Source organism: Platichthys flesus, chromosome 15 (genome assembly GCF_949316205.1).
Source record: "Platichthys flesus chromosome 15, fPlaFle2.1, whole genome shotgun sequence".
Classification (NCBI taxonomy): Eukaryota; Metazoa; Chordata; class Actinopteri; order Pleuronectiformes; family Pleuronectidae; genus Platichthys; species Platichthys flesus.
Genome location: NC_084959.1, coordinates 8,343,455 through 8,360,472, shown reverse-complemented (window position 1 = coordinate 8,360,472; position 17,018 = coordinate 8,343,455). Strand labels below are relative to the sequence as shown.

Sequence of the window (17,018 nt, the reverse complement as noted above, 5' to 3'; positions counted from 1 at the left end):
GGTGTGCTCTGAGTGAGTCAGAGTGGGTGGGTGCGTGTGTTTGTGTGTTTATGTGTGTGTGTGTGTGTGTGTGTGTGTTTGTGTGTGTGTGTATGGAAGGCCGATCCCATCATTAATAATATCTCCCTCTTTTGCAACATCTTCAGCCAGCAGAGTAGAGGCTGATTAGTAAATCTAATCCAGATGTTTAGTGTCTCCTCAGAGAGCCATTACTGATTCACAATTAGAATCCACTTGTGCCTAGATGCTATAGAGGAAGAACGGTTGTTCGTTATAATTTGAATTTGTTCGTTGTTACCGATTTGCGTTGTTTATTTCCCCAGTGCAGATCCTAATGTAGGTCTTTGGATTTCGGGGGTTTTGCGGAGTGGCAGCACACGATGATGTTTATTCATCGAGGCCTTGTTTACTCGTCAGTGTCTTTGTCTCTTTTACCCTTTCTGTCACTTTGCGTTTCTCATTTCGGGCAATATGAGCCCACCTGCTATTTGATTTGGAGTCTACCCCCCACCCTCCCCCCGGAGCACATCCCACTCCGAGCGCAGTCTCCAACCAATATGACAGTGTGCTCGGGAAACCTTTGAAGTTTTGTCTCCATAGAGACCTGGCTTAATTGGGAAACATTAGCATAATTAGCGTCTATCTCCTGCAGAACATGCACTGTCTTACCCGTCGGGCGCCTGTGGTTTCTGTGCACATGTGAGGGAAACTGACTTTTGATGTTCTTTAATGACAAGAACAGGAAGTGGAAGTTCACAATGATGCACGCTATGATTTATTTAGACACACACACGCTCAGGATACTATTATCCCAGTCACACAAGATATTCCTTCACTAAACACATTATGTGATATAAGGACTGATTTCAATTCCAAACTTTCCCATGAAAAATGCTTTTGAAAGAGTCTTGCCTTCGATCGTCTCCTGGAAAATAGGCCAAGTCACAACGGACATTCAGCGAGTTATCTCACAATTTAAAATCTCCCAGCGCCCACAGAAGCAGCAGAGCGGCCGGATGCTTCAAGATAAAATCACAATAGATTGATTATTACAATATAAATAGCCTAATATTGCTGGGAAACTGTGGTTTAAGACGATAAATCCAAAAGTATTTGAACTGAGACGACTCTAATCTGCATAAATAAGTTGTTACACGTGTACTTTTCATGTGCATGTGAGGATTCTAAATGTCCTCGGGTTCATTTCTGCCAGGAATTTGTCCCATTTAGGTTGAACACATAAATCTGCAAGAAGCAGAGCCCTTGCTTTGTTTCCAGCTTTCCACAACAACTGCCACTGAGCTTTACGGAGGAGGCTGCAGAGGACGTTCAAGTACAACGTGTTTTGTTAGATATTCACCTCGAGATGTACGCAGTAAAAGCTTCTTTTTATTTTTACCCTCATCACTTGTGCATTATTTTCTCTGTACGTGACAAAGAAGCTTTAAATCGGTCTCAATCCTCGAATTCAGGGATCAAACCTGCAGTCATCAACATATGCAGCTTTACTGAGGACAGCGTTTTCTTTATTGCATCCGAGTGACCTTTATAAGAGGTGGTGGCTCTGTAATAAAATCACCTCACATGCACAGAAAAAACATCAAGGGCACAGATTAAAGATCCACAAGGTCCCGCTCTCTATTCGATGTTTTTTTCCTTTTGGCAAGCAATAAGACAATGGATGTTTTTGCGGCTTGTTGTGTTTTGTCGGGTTAACATTGTAACACTTGCCGTTTCCGATCAGAGACGCTGTGCAGCATCTCCGCAGTGGAGTGTTTGCACCTTGTCGGCACACCACTGCAGCCGCGCTCGTCTCCACCGGATGGCCAGTCCCCCAGAGCCCAAATCCCCCAACACGGTCTCCTTGACATCCCGCCGCCCCCGTCTCAGATCCTCCGCTCTGAGCTGGCCGGCTCCCCGAGCGATCAGAGCTTGGAGAGTTTGACTTTGGGAGGAAGGACAGTGCAAAATGGAAAATACCTAAAAACCATGTGCTTTTCTCAAATACTGACAAAAATAGTTCTGTTGGATAGAAATGTCTAAATCCGTACAGTATTATTTTCAGGCTTTTATATCCCTTTGCAGATCTACTTTGCTTTACCCATGTACTTTATACATTTATGTAACTTTTCCAGCTACTGGTTATGGTTCGCATTCATATTTAACATAAACAAAATATGTATGCATATAATCCTGAATTTGAATTTCCAAACACTTCAGGTGTTACCAAAAGGTATTCAGTCATCCAGTTATTAGAAGTTCCACTAAAGAGACATTTTACCTTTACTCTGCTCGGGTGTTTTCGTTAAAAATAACAGTGCACGGCCTAAAGACTGGGAGATCACATATCTCTGTTGTTAATCCACAAACAAACAAACCAATGCTGCTGAAAATCTACTTGGCAGAGATATTGATTAAAACCCTTTCATTATCTGTCTGTTTGTGTGTCTGTCTGTGTGTGTCTGTGTGTGTTATGGGGGACAGTGACCATTATGTTAAGAAACCACTAGACTAAAGTGAAGAAGTTTAATTTAACTCCAACTCAAAGGAAAATGCTGACTATGCATTAAATTATCAGTATTAATAATGTACAAAGAGAGCACTTTCATTTTAATATTTTAAGTACTTTCAGCTTTCAGGACTTCTTTATTTAAATGAAAAAAAATTCTTCATGTGCCTCTGAAAAACCAAACGATATAATAAAATGTGTTTTTTAGGCCAAAATGGCTGCTGCTGTTCTTTTTTGGTTTTTGCTAAACTACTTGAATATTAGATTTTTAATATAATGTGTATTTACAGAAGTCAATGTTTTGTCTTCATATAACTTCAAATAATAATCCTGCACATGTATATTCCATGTACAGAGACAGGGTAGATAGGGGCTCTGAGTGTTTTGCTCAAGGACACAAAGGGATCAAACCTGTGACCTTTCGGTTATACCTGCCAGTTTCCACCCACTTGCCCCCTCCCCCGACTGGTATACGCTGTGACCCACTTTATTTATTTCATCAATGTAAAAACTTGCCCTTAAGAGGATAGGAGAATATTTCATTTACATTTTTATGTAGGGATCTGATCCCTGACTTAGTCGCTCATACATGTGACGAGTGGGAGAGGCTTAGCGTCTCGATTAGACCCTTCAGCAGGACACGATTCCATCGGCACCACTGAACCTCCAGGCTATAGACCCACCGACTGGTTTGTTTCCAGAGGGGATGAGAGAAGAATCTATCTGTGCATTTTAATATCCTGAGCTGAGTTGTCTCTACTGTTGATGTTATTTATGATACATTTACAATAACTGTAATTGTAATTTATTTTACAATTATTAAAATCCACAAGACATCTTAATGTGTAGAGATGCTATCAAAAGCTTTTAATCAGTCCTCGGCCCTCTAGCTAATCGCAGAAGGCCTAATACAGGGGTCTGAGCTCATGTCAATCAAAAATTTCAGCTTTAGGTCCAGTGCTCCCCTCGCACTGAGCCCCCAATCCCCCCAACCCCCCCAAAGCTCGTATGAGCCGCAGGTAGATGCTGCATGAGCTGAGACTACTAAAAATACCCAGAATGCAGGTAAGAGAAGGGAGAGAAACACCAAGTGCAGACAAATTGTAACAGTTAGACTATCAGGTTATTAAAGAGTAGGTTCACATGTAATATTGATAAAATACACAGCACTTAACCAAACAACTGTGCACATGATTTTTTAACTGTGATTGAACTGATGGACAAACTGTTCCCACAACTCTCTTATTAAGGACTTATTGTCCTTACATGTTAGATGTTAAATATAAGTGAACTGGCTTTCACTGCGATCTGACCTTTAAAGGGTTCTAATTATGTTTTGGTTAGGGAGTCTTTCTCTCTGTGCAAGCTCAACCCGTTATGCTCATTCATTTTATTAATCAACAAACTTCCCTGCAGGCATTCAACGTTGTAACAGCCGAGATCAAATGTATTTAATGTAAGAACTTTTCACATTTGATATTAATAGCTCCTTCTTGTATGTTGGCGTGCAGCTCGGCTCATATCCTCCACGTGCAGCACGAGGCTTCGGTCACAAAAGAGCGGAACAAATGATTCGGGAAATACGGGTCCACCGAGCTCCCTTTATGCTGCTGCTGAGGAGCTGTCACAGGAGTAATATGGAGGATAAATGAAAAATAGTTGTTTATGCTTCAACTGATATCCCACTGCGTCTGCTGCCCACTCGCCTGTCTGTCTGTGCCACCTGCCAACCGGGAGAGGGAGCGACATCCTCCATCTGCCCCTGGATCTCGCTCGCCCGCTCGTTGCTCTCTGTCTGCCCCCTCGCTCGCCGCTTTATTGTCTCTTGTCATCCCCTCCTTTATTTCTCACTTTGCTCCCTCCGTCACTCTGTTATCCACTTTTATTAGCGTCATTTCTCTCTCGCATCCCTCTCCTGTCACACCTCCCCCCTCCCCTCCCCTCCCTCTCTCTCTCTCTCTCTACATATTCTCCTCTTTTCCTTGGGTGAATGTGAGGAGGTGTCTGCCTCCCCATATGGCCTGTCAAGTTCCAGCAGTGAGAGTGTGGGTGGTGTATTGCAAGCGTGGCGTTAACCCCCCCATCCCCCCCAAAAGAAAGAAGAGAGAAATCATATGTAGAGCGTTAGTTAAATAGGCCGTGAAAAAGCAGATCCATTGAGGAGACTGTCTTTGACCTCGTCATGCACCGAGCAACGATAAATAATTGACGGCAAATGTGTTTTGTGGAAATCATAGGAGACGTCTTTTCTTCTCAGATTCAGAGACAGTCAGTGTTAAAGCAGGTGGTGTGTGCGTGTGTATGTGTGGGTGTGCGTGTGTGTCAATGGAAAACTGTGGGTAAACATCAACAATGAGCAAAGTGTAGATACTTAATCTGCGGTGGGAGATGAGAAAGCCCGGGGAACAGAGAACAATCCTCCTGGATCTTCTGTAATCTGCTTTGATTGTTTGTCTTTGTCCATAATACACAACCCTCTCCAGCTGCAGCTGCCTGTTGTTTCACGGACACCGCTCTGTGAGGCAACAACAAAAACAACAACACAAATGGGACAAGTCATCCATAGTTCAGTTGCGTACCAAAGTATTTTAAAGTAAATTTAGGATTTGAATTGTTTGATAAAAGTGGGCCTTCAGAAAATTAGATTTTTATTCAAATGTTGTGTTGGATGGATTGTATTCGGTGTATAGTTATTTTATTGTATTCATTGCTTTTAAACATATGTCAAAGGGAAAATTTGGGGAAATACATTTGTTTACTGTCTTGCAGAGATATATGTGAAGCTCATCTCTCTTTACACTAAATATGAGAAGTTAGTTTAGTATAAAGACTGGAAACAGATAAGCAGCTGTATGGGTTTGTACAAGTTGACAAAATCCAACTACAAGTACCGTTAAAGATTTGGTTGTGCAAAGTCCAAAAATGAAAATTCACAATTTTAAAGGGTTTTATTACCACATGACTTCAACTTAACCAGAACTATACATTTTCTGGAGGGAGCTTTTTAACTTTTTTTTAAATTTATGACATGAATCAACTCGGTGCTGACATCATTCAATAAATTTGTCCAGAGTTACTCCCCAAAATGTCAAGTTTAACAATTATTTTCATCCAATTACAGTATTCATCTTGGGAGATTTCATTCTCAATGTTAAATAAAAGTTGAAACTTGGCATAATTTCATTTTAGTTTCACAGCATAATATAGAATGAGTATATAGGCTAAAAGTCTTGTATAAAGGTAGTTGGCTATGGGATGTGATCTATATTTATTTTTTGTTTCATAATAGCATATTTTCTTGACTTAATTCTTATGTTTTATAATATTTATCACATGATAGTAGATTCTTTGATGATATCAATTTTAATAAAAAGGATAATATACAATGAAGTATATTTTTTAATGTTTTCTTTATCTGTATTAAATGTTGGTTTTGGCAGTTGCAGTTTCATCTGGTGAAACAGCGGTCAAAATCCATTTTTGCATCAAAGCCTTAAATACAATCACAGTGTTTCTTATTTTTCAAAAAGGGTTCAATAAACCCTGAGTGGCTTTGGGGGGGTCGGGTGGGGGGGGGGGGCGGTTAAAACCCAGTGGGGACAGACACCTGCCACAAAGTCAATCCAATCTTCTTTACCGATGCAGCCAATTCTGACTCAGGACACATTGTTCTTGGTCCAAATTACAGCCACATGCTGTGCGTCTATACCTACATCCAAGGGTAACAAACGTCTGTGTGTTATCTGTGGCGCACAGCAAACAGGGATGATGGTTGTGCTGGTGGTGATAGTGGTTTAGGATGGCAAGTACTGGTGCAGTGATGACACAACATCCGCATGTGTGGCGGGGGAAGATGCCTTGTAGGGAGATATCGGAGCCGAGTGTTGACCGGAAAGGTTTTTATATTTAATTCTATTCTGTTCTCATGCTCAGCGTGAGAACAGGGGAATATTACATCAGACCAACGCTGCCAGACAGAAGTTATGAATCCAGCTCATGCAAGGAGGAAGTCTTCATCGGTGAGCTGGTGCGTTGCCCGGACGACCCCCTATGGTTTACTGCGGATTTCAGCCAGATTATGAATAATGGAGAAAGGTCAGGGTAGATATTTAATGGATTTATACGCCACATGGCTGCAGCTGCATCCACATCATTCTCTATTACACAAAGGCCATGTTGTTGCTCCAACTATTGCTCATGTTCACAAAGGCTCTGCCCCTCGTGCCAGGGTTAATTCCACTAATCGGTTTCACGCCCTGTATGTGCAATGTCAAGACCTAATTTGAAGCATCATTAAAGAGTGGCCAGACAATATATTACGGAGGAGGCAGTTTTATTCAATAAATAATCCGCTGGATGATTATGTCAGTGTCGAATACATGCAGGCAAATTTCCTCCCTTTTGGATTCAGTGTGTAAACAAGTAAATCTCTGACGTTATTAACTCCAGTCTTTGCTTCATGTTTCAAAGTGTCAGAGCAAAGTCTCTACATGCACCAAACACTGATAGCTGGCCTCATGATATGGAGCTTTACAGTAATCCCTCTTCTTAATAAACTGTTATTTATGTGCGAAGCTATTCAAATAGGGGTCAGGGTTGGTCTTAATCAGTCATTCCACATCTGTTTCCTCTCCAAAAGCCGGGTCGCTGTGACTTTAGACGCGTCCCTTTGAACGTACCGGGAGAAGCAATTTAAAAGGATGTCAGCGGCGACCGGAGCTGAGAGTCGTGTCCCCCAGTTGACACCAAGTAAACAGTCACTTAACTTGCGTGTCCCCGTCCGCCCCCACAGCGCTGATGGAGACTGATGATCACACCCCTGTGTAATTGCTCCGACATCCCGTGGTGATAGATCACACTCAGGGGCGGAAGAAAACAGCTTTAACGCTGGACTCTGACTAGAAATGGAAATAGGAAATTAGAGATGTTCATCCATTACGGCCCCATTTTCAACATAACTCACTGGGGTCGATATGACTTTTTAAATGGCAAAACAGACTCATGCAGGAATATGTATGCGCCGCATATACCCACAGTGGCATTTACCACTTGGCAGACAGGACCATTTTTAAACACTGCTATCCCTTCCGCTTCATTTGCATGAGTTGGAGGAAACAAATCCTTCTATATGTTAATCTGCTTTGCCTCGACATTGTCTGGAACTGCCAGCAAAATGAATATTTCTCACCTCAAACAGGACAGAGGCATCAACATGCAGAAATAAATGCATAATTTCCATCGCTTTAGATGAGCTCTGCTTTTGACTGCATTTGTCACACTATATGTGGTTTGATTCCGAAACAAATGCAAACACAATGAAACAGAATGTAACAGTTCATACTTCTTTGTTGAGGAAACTGGCTGTAACATTTTGAGTGTGTCCCACTTTATGATTAGAGATCTTGTATAAAGCGATTTAATGGCTTCATTTTGCTCACGTCAGGAACTCAGCTTTATGCAGTGTCAGGAAACGCAGTTCATAAAGATCGTTGCCAACAGTGAGGAAGGGAAAGAGATTCTATTTTTTCTGAATTTGGCAGGAAAAACAGAGGGAAACATTCGGAAAGTGGACGATTTCTATACTTGAGAGATTCTTAAATAAAAAGCTCAACCTGTGAAATCAACAGCAGAGTTCAACTCAGTATGAATCGTAAACGTTCGATACATAAAAGCCATGTATTTGTGGGGGGGGGGGGGGGGGGGGTTGTTTCCACCCCTGTCTGTTTGTTCGTCGGTAGGTTAGGTTTTGCTTGTCAACACAATTAGACAAAAACTACCCTCAGTGAAACTTGGAGGAAGGATGGCACATTGGTAAAGAAAGGACCTGAAAGGGCAGATCAAGGCTTTTTTATTTCTCTTTTTTTAACATTTCTATTTTATTAAAAAGTAATGGGTTGTGATGAAAAACTCGGGCATATTCAGGGCACTGATTTATGAGTGCACCAAGGGTCAGCCTGTCCGTGGAGGTATAAGCTCTACTGAGTGCCTTTTTACTTCTTTTGTGTTTTGTTTTTTAACGTAAGACCTTTACTCGGAATAGTCATATTGCAATCTTTTGTGCAGCATCATTAAAATGCTGAACACAGATCAGTAGAAACCTAGAACAGCATTGTGATTATTCTCATGTTCCTCCTGATTAACGTCACTGACTTGACATCTCATAATTTTCCAAGCAGCGCCGTGTCCATGGAAACAAAGTAGTTTTTAACAGTGTCACAACCTGAGTCATTCATCACCCAACTCCACAGGAACACCTTGCCTGCAGGAGCCATTGACCTCAGTCAGCAGCATCTTACCATTTATCATGACTGCACACACACACACACACACACGCAAAGACACACTAGTGCACCTACTCCATCTTCCTCACTGTCTAACACTAATTCTGTCTCATATATATAAACCATACCCTCAAAATACTGACCAGCATTTGTCCTCCCTGCAGGTGACCATCCTGATCATCCTGGCACTGGCCTTCCTCGCCTGCATCGTGTTCCTGGTGGTTTATAAAGCCTTCACCTACGACCACGCCTGCCCAGATGGATTCATTTACAAGGTAAGATGCAGTATTCAGTAGTGACGCAACACATCTGTGGGCTGCAGGATTATGCAGAGGGTCATAGGACATCCTCTCCACTTTGTGACAACAACTGTGCTAGTTAACATAAGCTACAGGTGTCTCTGGAGAATATGGATAATGGGAAATGGGAACACAGACTGTCAGACCTAAAATAAACAGGATGATGTGAATATACCGCTGGGATTTCAATATCTAAGGGCAGGATGACCAGAGGAAGGGGCTCATGATAGTGCACTGTAGCATATTTTGCTATGTAGCATAAAGTAGCTTGTCTAGTTATCTGTCCTAATCAACAGGGAGGATGAGTCTCAACAGATTTGAAATATAGTTTTACTAAAGGGGGTGGTGCCGAAACCTGTAAAAGCAGACATACTGTTCATCACTAACCGTAGTCTGGGCATGAAGATGTACGACATTATAAGTCACCTAAAGTAAAGCCAAAGAGTGGCTGACTCCAGTATAGATCGTAAATCTGGCCTCCTTCATGGTAGTGGATGGGACAAACTAACAAGTCAAAGTACATGTTAAAGAAATCTATACAAATAAAAGATTTTGGATAGTTACACTTTGTTCAAGTGTACATCTTTCTGATGTTTGGTTTAATAGTTTTTTGTTGATGACTGACAGATGAGACTCCTGTGATTGGTCAAGTGGATACATTGGTACTGTCGTAGCTCCATCCGCTGACCACTACTGACCTTCGCTCCAAATGTGTAAAAAGGCAGCGATCAAACCCGGGACAGTTTGGCCTATATAGTCATATAGAGTCTATGACATAGACCATATACAGTCTATGTCTCTAACAAAACACACACGTTTTAAATGAAACCCATGAAAGTTTCCTTGTTTTGACTGAGAAGTGACTTAAGGGGTTAATGAACTAAATAATAATAATGACACTAAATAATGTTTTCTGCAACTTCACCAAACATCCGCCTTGCAGATGTGCTGAATCCTCTTGATCGTTCACCATCTCCTTTTCTATACGTTTACTTCTTCCTGTAAATCATAACTCAAAGATGAGGTCATCTTCCATTAGTCTCTCAAAGGAAAAGGGAAAAACATGAAAACACTCCCTTCCTCCTTGACCCATTTCAGCTGTCATTACAAGATGAAGGTAACACGTCTCATCAGAAGAGCGATCATCATCAGTGATATCAGGGCTTTTATCGTGACCTGTGTCATCAGCTGTAATTTTATGTCTTTGTTCCTTAAAACTAAAGACGAATAAAGAGACTCTTTTGAAGCCCATAGCAGAAGTCATTAGCAGGGCTGACTATTAGAAGAAAATGAGACAAATGAGACTCACTGTCTATTTCACATTAACGACCACCTTATAACTCCTGATCCACATTAACCTGCACTGCCTGAGCTATCTGCTTTGGGAATGGGTCTTAAACCTCAAATATTAGCATTCGTGGAACAGCCCTACAACCAATCAAAGTGACGTAGGACAATTAGAAGCAAATTTGGTTTCTATAATTTTAGGTATGAGTGTGCATTGGCGGCACCTCGCTACCACAGCTCCACCCCCCGGATCAGAGCTGTTCAGACTGTCTCCAAATGTGCAAATATAACAATGCTCATATGGGAAAGTTCGGCTTTATCTCTGGATAGTGGGAGGAAGTGTCCATCTTTATATACAGTCTTTGAATGAGAGGAGGATCAGACCCATTTGCAAGAGCAAATAAAAAATGAGCTTTCTGATTTGTCTGCTTTCCAGGCTATATCCATATGGCTGAGGTAGTAAAACACGGAACAATCTGCTGTTCAAGTGCTGTATCACAGTTGGATCTTTAAGGTTTTTACAGTCTAGGGATGCAGTTTATCTCGTCCTCTACTTCCCGGTATAGATTTCCACTGCACTTAAAGGCTTCACGGTACTTTGTACGCAGTCACCTTGGAAGTCTGTGTCTCTGGTCAAATCCTTTTTTTATTTTTTTAGGTGGAATAAATCTAGTTTGAGGCTTATAACCTCTGCAGGCGCTCAGACTGCAGTCAGCAGAGGTATTATTAGCTGTGCACGTTCACCAGGTGCAAAGTTGCCGATGGAGAAAAACGCACGTGCACGGGCCGGCACGCAAAGTGGCTCGCACACAGCGACCAAGTTATAAATAAACAAGGCATTACAGGGCCAACAACAATAAACATGAACACTGACAGGATTATACGAAACCTATCTTGAGAATTGGCGATTACAAAGATGCTACGTATTTAACAGATAATGACTTGATGAATCTTCTCACACTGTTCTCCTTCTCTTGATGGCAGCACAAGCGCTGTATCCCAGCCTCTCTGGAGGCCTACTACGCCGCCCAGGACGCCAACTCGAGGGGCCGATTCTACACAGTGATCAGCCACTACAGCATGGCCAAGCAGACCACCTCGCACTCCGTCTCCCCCTGGCTTCCTGGAGGGGTGGCGGGGCAGCAGCACGACGCCAAACCCCCCGCCAACGAGGGCCACTGAGCTAGCTGCCATAACCGATGTTGTACAAACGCATACAGACAAAACGCAGACGGGACGACACACACACACGTAGGGAGAACATGTAGAAACGTAGACAAAAGAGGTACACACCAACACAGCAGCTACATATGTAATGCCAATATAGATTGAAGACGTGCATGCAGACATGAAAACACACAAGCAGATGCTAGGCCATATCGTCTGCCCATTTCAGAGAGCTTTTTCCACTGATCCTTTGCACTCGTTGGAACATCTTCATCGGCTAATATACATACACACACACACACACACATACACAGTCTGCTCTGTCGTTACCTTGTTTTCTCGCGTACCTCTTATTTATTATTTATTGACTGTCATTATGATATATTTATTTTTTAACTGTACTGTATGGATGTTTTCTATGTGATTACCCGGCAACTCTTTGTACAAAGGCACGAGTCGATGCTTGGCTCGACGCTTCTTCTCCGTGAGATTCACGTTCAAAGTGTGTTTACTGCAGAGTTACAGTACAGTTATTATTTCTTACCTTTCTTGTCCTAACTGTGCAACTTTAGGCATGTCTGTCAAACACCACACACACACACAAACACACACACACACACAGATCCCATTATACCCCAATCCAGAATAAATCAGTATGGTCTTGTATTGCTGTAACACATTTTATATAGAACATTTCAGTTCTAGAGAAGGTGTAATGCCTATGTCCACATCCACTGCACATCCTGGTTTGATTGAATTATTTTTTTCCCCATCCTGGTTGTTTAATAGCTCACATTCAATGACATGTCCAATGTGCTGTGTGATACATTTTAAATCCTCTAGTGACCCAAGCTGTACATAGAACTTTGAATTCAGGCTAGTTTTTGGTGTGTATGCATTGTAGTAGCTTTTCTTAGGAGGTTTTTCCTACTTCTACACATTGTTTCTTGTTTTTTTTCGGTTTTACAATTCCTCCGTGCGAGTTACTGCTTCAGCTGCTGGACCTGTAGCTCCATCGGACACAGTGTTGCAGAGAGAAAGAACATCGCCGTCTCTTGCCAAATCGTATTTTATCGCATTTTCGTTTAAGTTTGTAACGTTGGATCTGCTGTCAAAGAGCGCTTTTACGAGATATTGTGATGTTGTTAGTTAATATGTAGCGATACCTGGTGTAATTGATCAGTGTGCATCCCCGTCCCTCCTCTGTTTGATTTGAATTGAAAATAAAAAGAAGCTGTGACCTGTGCCGAGCGTGTCTGTCAGTCCCACCTACCGGCGCCTAATGCCGCCCCGAGGCAGAGAGACGTGAATGACAGTGATGACTTCTCATCACGGCGCATTCCGCTATTCACACTTTTCAAATCCACCTACACACATTCATATTACATGAGTGATGGTCTCTGCTGTGTGTTGATGTGTGTGTGTGTGTGTGTGGAACGTTCCGAGCAGTGAAAAGCAGGTTTGTCGGTAATGATGAGCGCCTGTGATTGACAGGGAAAGAAAAATACCTGTATCTGTAATGGCTGCTGAATGTGTTATTCATGTGCAGGGTCTGCTGCAAATGACAGATAAGGCCTTTGGTTTTTTCTTATGTGTAGCACTAACAACAGTGTCCTGCAGTGAGTGACATGAATAGCTGAATTTCCTAATTAGAGGCCTGTATTCTAACGAATCCGTCAGCTCTCGGTCTTTTCACAACACAGGAGCTGAATGCACCAGCTTCAACATTACTGAAATGCATGAGGATGAAAAGGCATCAAATCAGGGTAATTTATGTCTCTGTGACACAGTGGCAGCAGTAATACCAGCTTTTTCTCTTTGACGATAACACCAGAATCGTAGTCAACACTTTTATTCTTCACGATTTCCGCCATGATCCAGCTGCTGCTCACGCTCAGTAATACGTGATATGTTGTCGTCTGGCATAAAACCAAAGTATCTCCAAACAACAGATGATCATCCAGTCGTAAAACCAACTGTGTTCCCATTAGGGCCGGGCAGACAGCATCTTTAATCTGTGCTCATGGCCATGTTTTCTATAATTAGTTCACAATGGAGCCATTAAAGGTTTCTCTCCCTTTTCTCCCAGAATTACATGCTTTCTTATCTCAACATTAAAAGTGGTGTCACATGATGCTCGGGGACAATAGAAAGAAGCACATATAGAAACCATACATCATGGTTTGTTGAATGAAATTGTCAATCACTATCTGCATATAGTATTACATGATAATAAGAATTTAATAGACACATTTAAATTATAAAATAGACAGGCATGAATATCTGATGTTGGTTAATCAAGCAAATGAAAAATTAAAGATATAATGATCGAAAAAACATAAAAATCTAATTTTGCCATATAATGTTTAATTGATGGAAAACTATACTATTTACAACATTAATATAATGGTGGACACATTTTCTTTATCCTAAATCCAACTACTGCTTATTCAAAAGACATAAACAAGGACATTTTTAAGTAATTGACAGGAGTTGACGTTAGTATGTATGTTAGTTAGTAACATAATAGGATAGGGCAGTCAATGCTAATTCAATAAATATATACCTAAATAAAAATAACCCAGGTCTCTCTCAGTTTGTTGTATCCTTCTGAAAAATTATGATATAAAGCTTCAACATCAGGTTATTTCTGATTAAAATAAATATTTCATGTGATCGCTAGCACATATTCAATTTAGAAACCAGTAACTGTATAAAAAATGGATGGTATGACGGCTGGCCAAAAGTGAAGTCTAAGCATCTTGGTCGCCACCTGGTGGCTGGGGTGTAAAGACAGGTCATAAACTCTGCCTCCTCCGTGTTAACAGATGGCACATTAACAAATCCAAAAACTAAAAGTACACTTCTTTTCACACAGATGTTTGCTCAACTGTTCATATTTGATTTTAATTGGTTGTTTGATTAACTGTCATGATTGACAGGTGAAACTGTCCACAGATCGCTACTGCACAGACTCTGGTTCGAACATGGAGGCGTTCATATCAGTGATCTTTGGGCTTCATCTGTGGATAGTGGGAGGAGGTTGTGACCCGTCATCTAGCTTTACTTTCAGTCTATGCTCTGAAAAAATGGTGCATGACAGCCCAAGTCACTTGTGGCTCTTTGAATCAACATGCTCACAATAGCAATGCAAACTTGTTGGTGTTGAGCACACATTATTTTTTACAGTGCCCACCATCTCAGATTATCCTTTGCTAATTGGCACTAAAGCCCTGACAGTGATGGGAGTGTCACAGCACGTAAACCAAAGTGCATGACATTCAATTCTACGAGTTGCTGGATGTTGACAAGCGAAAGACGTCTTTCCAAATGTTTGCCGTTTTCTTGACACAACTGAATCAGTCTTTTCAAACCCGAGAGATGGTTTGCAGCGCTGACACGATGCTAACACAACACTGGCATGTTGTGACTGAAGGGGAGGCAGCTGGTGACTTAACATGGACGACAGAGTGTGCACATCATCCATTTCCTTCAGGTTGAATCGACAGTGACTCAACCGAGAGGAAATTTGTTGAAAATATGTGAAAAGTTAAAGAAAGGACAGAAACGGTTGGAGATGCACGTCCTCTTTCGACACCAGTAGAGGATGATGTAGCATCGCTGCATCATTTTTTATCGACTGATTTAAGAATCCACTTGTGAACAATCCTCACCGAGCCCATTAGACCATTCATTCAAGAAATACCTTTTTCACAGCAGCAGTGTCACTCTGACATGTCAAATGGCTTCAGAACTCCTATACGGACCTGATTACTTGCGAGGGACAATTGGCCATCAGATATGGAATGACCTGTGGCCCAATCCTCTCCGTGACCCTCTAATTATAGCAGCAAAAAGCTTTCGGCGCCACAATTCATGCCAAACCACTTCCAGCGCAGGATATTAGATGTGGAAATGAAGAAGGACTAATTGTTGCAGACAGGTCATTGGGGCTTTTCTCAAATCAGACATGGTGTTGGAGGAAAATCGGAAACAAGGGAGAGGGAGGTGGAGAGAGTGAAAAATTAAGGTTCTCCATTTTCTTGGCAAAGACAGAGATTAAGTCTGACAAGTGGAAACCATTCTAGGAGTCTTGGTCGCCCCCTGGTGGCTGGCTAGAGGGTAGGTCATAAGGCCTGCCTCCTGCATGTTATTGGATGGGACATGGATCAAACTAAAAAGTCAGAGAAAACATCAAAAATATATTTCTCAAAAGTGGTTTCGGTTTAATTTCTAAGTAGCAGGAGGAATTGAGACGGGTTGTCCATCTTTATTTACAGTCTATGGTCGAAATGAACAACCATACATATACATCCTTTCTTTTCCCTACACAATAAAATGGCTTGTGCTTGCTTCTCAGACTATATGGACGTGCTGCGTTGGACTCCTCTACAGAATGATGAGAACTGCCTCCTTTGTATTCAGAGTATCATTCCCCTTGTATACCTTTCCTCCTCACAATTGTCCTCTTTGTTTGATCGTCAAACTCTCTGTCTCTCTTTTACTCACCCTTCACTGCTGTCATCGCTTTTCCCCCTCGACTCTCAACTGCTGCTTGCTTCGAGGATCCGTCTCTGAGACAACGTAAACGTTAATCAACACTTTACTGATTTCATTGTTGAAGCGGCGGAAACATGTTCTGTGTCAGTAACTGCTGTCATATTTTACTAGATGATACAATTACAGATGTGCTCACAAACAATTGAAATTAAATTAATAACTTATGGTGAAGACTTTAGGTCGAAATGTGCAAGATGGCAGCGCTCGTATCTATATTTTGGCTTCATGCCTGGACTGTGGGGACACGTCAAAATGTAATCATGGTTACAAGAAGTGCATCAACTCCCTGTAACCAATCAAAACTCAGAAGTCTCAGTGGGTGTGGTATAAGATTCGTTAAGCACGGAGTAGTAAAGCTCTTCAAGTACATCGCCAATCTCCTTAGTCCCTGTTCTTCATCCACACTCTTCACAGATCCTGATTACAGCTCCTCATCATTCTGTAATTCCTGTTAAAGTCTTTAGTCTTTTTCATTCATACACCTTGATCTCCTCCATGAATTTGCAAATTTTAAAATCCCAGTTTTTTCCTCGTTTCAAAGCAGCTTTTGAGTCTGAGCAGTTAATAATAACATGACTACAGGATTTATTGATTGCCTTTAAATGCCTATTCATTCTAATTATTACATTATATAAAAGAGAATGTATGCAAAAGACGATGTTTTCAAAGCTCTTTGATATAAATTGTCTTATGTTTTTCAACAATGGAACTAAAAATAAAAAAAAGATTAGTCAGTCCTGCGTCCAACTTCCTTCACACCCACACACCGACACACACATGCACAGAAAATGAATATGTACTAAAATATACACACTGGGTAATGTGTGCTGTACACCCTCCATCTCTCCTGTCGGCGAGCTCCCCTGCTGTCAGAGAAAGGCTGCCTCTCAGCAGTTGGCCCTCAGAGGAAGGAAG

At 41.6% G+C, this 17,018-nt stretch overlaps 1 protein-coding gene across 1 annotated transcript in view; it reads left to right on the top strand.

Annotated features, from left to right (window-relative positions):
• Positions 1-11,621, top strand: part of nsg2 (neuronal vesicle trafficking associated 2) — a 30,736-nt gene extending 19,115 nt beyond the window's left edge. The window contains exons 4-5 of the mRNA XM_062405505.1: positions 8,955-9,065; positions 11,361-11,621. Coding sequence (XP_062261489.1) covers positions 8,955-9,065; positions 11,361-11,558 — 309 coding nt within the window. The 3' untranslated portion in view covers positions 11,559-11,621. The remainder of the gene's footprint in view (positions 1-8,954; positions 9,066-11,360) is intronic.
• Positions 11,622-17,018: the final 5,397 nt, after the last annotated feature.